The sequence below is a fragment of the Equus caballus genome, chromosome 9, assembly GCF_041296265.1.
Source record: "Equus caballus isolate H_3958 breed thoroughbred chromosome 9, TB-T2T, whole genome shotgun sequence".
NCBI lineage: Eukaryota > Metazoa > Chordata > Mammalia > Perissodactyla > Equidae > Equus > Equus caballus.
In genome coordinates, this window is record NC_091692.1 from 59,215,981 (window position 1) to 59,221,980 (window position 6,000).

The 6,000-nt window shown below is 44.0% G+C and overlaps 1 protein-coding gene across 1 annotated transcript in view; it reads left to right on the top strand.

Annotated features, from left to right (window-relative positions):
- Positions 1-6,000, top strand: part of LAPTM4B (lysosomal protein transmembrane 4 beta) — a 67,662-nt gene extending 61,662 nt beyond the window's left edge. Inside the window, exon 7 of the mRNA XM_023648334.2 lies at positions 5,375-6,000. Within this exon, the coding sequence (XP_023504102.2) occupies positions 5,375-5,452 (78 nt within the window). The 3' untranslated portion in view covers positions 5,453-6,000. The remainder of the gene's footprint in view (positions 1-5,374) is intronic.

A 6,000-nucleotide genomic window follows, 5' to 3' on the forward strand; every position in this document is an offset into this window, starting at 1 on the left:
TCCTGAGCAAACGTTTGCCTTGTGTTTTCAGCTGCCAAGATTTTTACCTTTTACCTCATCCCGATCCTTTCTATGTGGCTGTGGGATCTGTCAGTTACCTTTTACTATTATTTTCCAAATGTTTGACTGTATGAGATAATCTGTCAGTTCCCTTTCTTTCCTGAGCTTCTGCTCCTCCTGCTTCAGGCTGGATGAGGTGCCACACAGTCGTCGTCCTGGGCCCTGCTTTCCTTTTAACTTACCTTACTCTTATTAGGATGTGGGGGCCAGCACACAGGCTTCTGGTGCAGTTTACCTTGTGCCTTGTGCTGTCCCCCACCCCCAGTCCTGGACCCCCAAATCTCCAGGGATGGTTCTTTGAGGATCTGATGAAAGCTCTGAACATTCTTCCCAGGAAAATAAATGCACAAACACAAAATTTGGCATGTAATTTTGTGACTGTCTGAAGATATTTATGTAACTTATATATGATACTTTTGGGAATGTAATCCTGGCAACTGTAGAATTCTAAATAAGCCTTCCATGGCTTAACTCTAATATTACAGTAAAAGTCCAACTCTAAGCATAGTACCTGAACATTTCCTATTTTTACCAATAAATAGTTCTTTCCTCTTGAGCATTTTATCATTTCTTAATATTTGATGGAATGAATTAGTTTCTCAAATTTTAATGACTTATGGATTTATGGCCACTTGGAATCATTTCTATTCCTGGATCTTACATTTTGCAACCTAGATGTTAATTTATATCTCCCTCCAACTGTTCTTTATGTTGATGTAGCTAACAAGAATGAAGGTTCCCCTGGTAACACTCTGAATATTTGTTGAGTTGAATTGAAATGAATAATGAGCTTCTTTCCCACCAGCACACTGTCACCTAGCACGACGACTCCCAATTGAAGAGACGCTATTTATAGATAGATGCTACTCTTCCTAATGAACAGATGCCTCTGGGGTCACTGGTAAGAGGGACTTTTCCGTCTGTGTGAGAGAGACTTACACCATCATTTAATCACTCTGCAGTTGAGATCCCATGAAGGCAAACTTCCAGGGATTGTACTTGGATTAGAATTTGGTTGTATTGAATGTTGCTGGAAGCAAAGTGGTCTGTGGTGGAGATTTGTAACATTTGTGTCCATCTATTCATAGAGTAGCTGCTGTTTACCAGGCTGTGACTTTAGATTGAAGTAGGACATGACCTATATTCTTAGTCCTCAGAGATTATTTTTTGGTCATTCATTGTGAGTGATTAAATTTTTTAAAGTAAAAGACTGGGTTTAACTAAATGCCAACTTCTAAAAATGTCAAAATAATTAAGTTTCCACCAATTTTGTTGTATGGCATCTTAATTGGCATATTCTATCTTAATTGACCCTACAGTTATTTTCTCAGATTTTCAAGTACATCATTGATCTCAGTAGAAAAGGACAATGGCAAGTTTTTTGGCAAGCATTTACAGACTGTATGTAATAGAAACAGCATGGCAGTCCCTACTCCACGAGCCCTCCCTTGAAATCATCAATAATATTAACATCATTTAGATAAAAAAGATGATGCTGTCTCTTCAGAATTTAAAACCAATTCCATTTGGACAACTTTTCCTTGAAAGTAGTCCAGGAGCGTGAAGTGCTGTGTGAAGAAGATTCCACAGTCAGCATTCCGTCTGTGGTAACGGGGAAGTGAAGACGAGTGAGTGTCAGAAACCTTGGTGCAAGGAGACTTCCCAGGCATCTGGACTTTGGGGAAAGCGTCCAAGTCAATAGAGCATTTGAGAGAAAAAGCCATGAGAGTGATAAAATATTGATGTGAAGTGAAACTTTAAAACAAGTTTGAAAATAAATAGCAAGAAATAGTGACAAATTGCCAAACTTAACGTGAAAATAAGTTTTTGACACAAAAGGCAAATGTGCAGCACTTTTTTCCTTTTTTTTTTTTAAGATTGGCACCTGAGCTAACATCCGTTGCCAATCTTTTCTTTCTTCTTCTTCCTCTCCCCAAAGCCCCCCGGTACATAGTTGTATATCTTAGTTGTGGGTCCTTCTAGTTGTGGCATGTGGGACACTGCCTCAATGTGGCCTGATGAGCGGTGCCATGTCTGCGTCCAGGATCCGAACCAGCGAAACCCTGGACCCCCAAAGCGGAGCGCATGAACTTAACCACTCGGCCATGGGGCCGGCCCCACTCTTTTTCTTTTTAAAGAAAACTTTGTGTTTAATCGTCAGTGAACATCTTGGAGAGAGTTTGAGTGTTCCATTTTCCTCCAGAGAAAAAATAAGTTGGATATAATGGCTGATTTCACCCCCTTTTAAGTAGCTCCACTGCATTTTAGGATAATTTCTCCAAGGATAATGATAGATATGAATCAGTTAATTGTTTAATGAGGTTGTGGAACATAATGCTGAAGCTCAGTCATGCAAAATTTAATATTTCTGGTGCTCATCACAGCTGCTCCCATTGTTTATAAGTTATTGTATCTAATGCACACACTTGTACTGGAGGCTCAGTCCTTAGTCAAGCACGCAGGCTCGGAGGAGAGCTGTGGCTGTGTTGTAGAGAAGACTTTTTTTCCTCAGCTCCAGCTGAGACTTTTAGGATTCCTAGTGGTGATGCTGCAGCTAGCTCCTAGACGAAGCTCCCTAAGGTGGTACACAAGCCTCTCTCCGTGCTCTGACCCTGCCTGTCTTTCCAGTTGCATCTCCGCAGCATCCTCCCCGACGTACACCTTCACCATCGCCAATCCCTTGCTTCCCAGGGAGAGTTCTGCTTTCAGGCTTCCCTCCGTTTGCCTGGGCTCTTATCTGTCCACCTGCAGTGCCATCCTCTTTGCTCTATGCCCGATCCTACTTATCCTCCTGAGAGGCCTTCCTTATCCCCTCCAGCCTAAATTAGTTCTCCCTGTCTGTTCTTCTGTAACGTCTTGTCTACACCCACGCTCTGATCATGCTCAGTTTACCTGCTTCACCTGTCTCTGCCTCTGCTGGACTGATCTCCTTTAACAGACGCAAGGTGTGTTCGGTGCGTGTTGCCAATGCCGAGCCCCCTCTATATACTAGGTGCTCAGTAGTTGCTGGTTTGTCGAACGTGAGAGCAGAGGGTTTCCTTTTGTGGGGAAGACACTGGGAATGCGTCCTGGCCTTGGATTGGCGTCCTGTACGCAGTGTTTAATGGGTCCTCCTGTCCCTTTCAGCACCGGCAACACAAACATTTGCCCGACTCTGTCCCTTGGGTAATACCTGATGCATGAAGTGCTTAGGTCATAGGTGCAATATCACCACCACTTTCGGGAACAGAGGCCATGAGGCAGATGAGAACAATTCTTGGGCCCGTTGACATCGCTGGTGTGGAGCTGTGCCAGTTATCCACTCACCGCCTTGCAGCTCCACAGGCCCCCTTTTAGCCCGTTTGGAGCTGGGCCTTGTGAATATTTCTCCTTTACCAGCCACCCCACTTTTAAGCCTTGTCCATAGAGGGCACTGGAGGAAGAAGGGGTTTTCTTTTCCTGGTTCCTTTGTGTGCCTGCAGGGTGTCTGGGTCCTATAGGCAACGCCCGGTGGGGGGAGAGCAGGACAGTGGCGGCAGCACTTCCTCCTCGTGATGGCCTCCCCAGCACACAGCCTGCTCTCAGGCAGTTGCCAGGGCAAGTGGCACCTCCCCATGAACAGTTTCCAGCAGCAGGTGGACAGCATCTCTGCAGCAGCATCCCAGCATCCCAGCAGGTGGTTCTTTACGTCCCAGCCTGACTGTGGACCAGCTCTGGCCTGGTTCACCCCAGAAACTTCTGTGCCATCCAGTGGGTTTTACCCATCCCATCTCCAACAATATCTGATTCCCAGCCTTGGGGAGGGGACCCCTTTCTATTGTTGGTTGCTTCCTTGAGTACCCTCACTTAGCACTAATATCCATTAGAGCTCTCTTTTTTTCCCCTCTTAGCTAATTCTCCATTCTTCCAAACCCCTGTTAATTATTCTTTATTAAACTTTTTGTGTTCAAATTCCTGGGTAGCTTCTGTCTTCTGATTGGACCCAAACCAGTACAGATGCCCTCTGCCTAGAATGCCAGGCTCCAGTTCCCCACCTAGGGAACCATACAGGTGCCCCAAGGGCCAGCCTAAATGATACCTCCATCATTTATTCTACCACCATCATTTGAGTCCTTGCCATTGAGTAGGCCCTAGGCCCAACTCTGGGGTTAAGTAAGACAACGCTTCAGCCCCACAAGAGCTCCAAGACCAGAAGAAGAGAAAAGTAAGCAGTGAAGTGTGTTGAGCTAGAGAGGGCTGTGTGTGTGTGGTTGGGGTTCTGTCTTAAAACAGAAACTTAAAATTTTAGTGTCATGCCTCTAGGAACCAAAAGGATAGATAAATGGAAATTCATGAAATTGATAAACATTTACCCCTTTAAGTGATGTCCATAATAGAAAAAGTGACGAAGTGTGTTTTGTTTTGTTCTGTTTTGTGTGTGAATATTCTTTCTCTTTCCACAAAGCACTTGAGGTGGATAGGGTTTTAGTTTATCTCATCTCTGAATTTCTAAGGGCAGGAACTGTCTTTTAATTATCTTGTCCCCACAATGCCTGTCACATAGTAGGTGCATAATAACTGTTGGTTGACTGAATAAAGGCTAATCGTACTGAGTTGATATTCCCCGTGTTTTGTTTTCTACTCCAAGAAAGCCAAAATCAGCCAGCGTTTTCTAACACTGACAGTTCATGAACAATCACCAGCAGTTGTTTCTGTGCTGGAAATGTGAGCAGAGAGATGCTCAGTCCGCTTGGTGTGTGTGCTTGTCTGTTCCTCTCCAGCCCTTTACAGGTAACATCTGCCACTGCAGGTGTGTATCAAGCAGTGTGTTGGGTATTTTATAGATCTCTGAATCTCAGGAATCCATTCTCGAGATGTGGAAATTGAGGTGAAGTAACTTACCAAGGCTACGTTGATAAAATGTGGCTGAGCCAGGCTGAATCCAGCTTGCCACAAAGCCCTTGTGTTTTCCACTCTGCTGCCCGGATCTCACCATGAACGGTTCCTCAGGTGCCTGCCCTGTTTGTGTGTGTACATGTTCATGTCACCCAGGGCCTTTTTTCCTCTTCAGAGCCACCACTGCCTCCTTCCTAATCCTAGAGACACAGCCCCCTGGCCCTCCAGGCACATGTGGACAGGGTTCAGAAGACTGAAAAAGAGCCAAAAGTCTCTTCTCATTTGGTTCTTTCAGGATTCAAAAAGTCTCTCACCAAAATCTGTCCATTGCTGGAAAGTTGAAATTTGATACAGGTTATGGAAAACGTTTAATTGCAAAAAAGTTCAGTTAAAGTTAAAAGCTCAGGAAAAGTATGTGCTCCTTTAAAGACTAACCCGTGTCGTCTCTTTTTCTTCTCAGGTGCTGTTACCCCCGTATGACGATGCCGCGGTGAATGGCGCTGCCAAGGAGCCGCCGCCACCTTATGTGTCTGCCTGAGCCGAAAGAGGGGTGAAGCCGAGAGCAACGACTTGACTTTTCAGACATCGGAGCAATAGTTGTTTAATGTCACTTCTGAGATGAGCTCTCTGAGCTTATTTGTTGCTGAAATGCTTCAGTTTTAAAATTTAGATTTTAAGTTGAAACCCTCTGTAGTTTTAAACATATGCTTTAGCTAGAGCACTGTGATAGATTAACTGTGGAATTCTTTCTGTAGGGTGGGTGTAATGGCTTCCCTCATCTTCCCTAGGCATTGAAACTTTCCAACAATATGGAGGAAGCTTGAATCAGAGAAGTCTGGTTTTGTACCTGGTTTTGTACCTAACTCTGGGCTCCAGAGTTAGGGAATTTGTCACACTTTCTCTCTCTCTTCCCTCTGTCTCTTTTGAAAGTGTCAAATAAAATCAAAATTAGACAATGCTTTTTCTTAAGCCGTTCCAATGTATAGAAGAAACCCTTACGAGAGTAAGAATGTTAATTGTGTAATCATCGCTCTAATGGGTAAACAGGAGTCCATATATATAAATAAAAAACAAGATTTTCCTTAA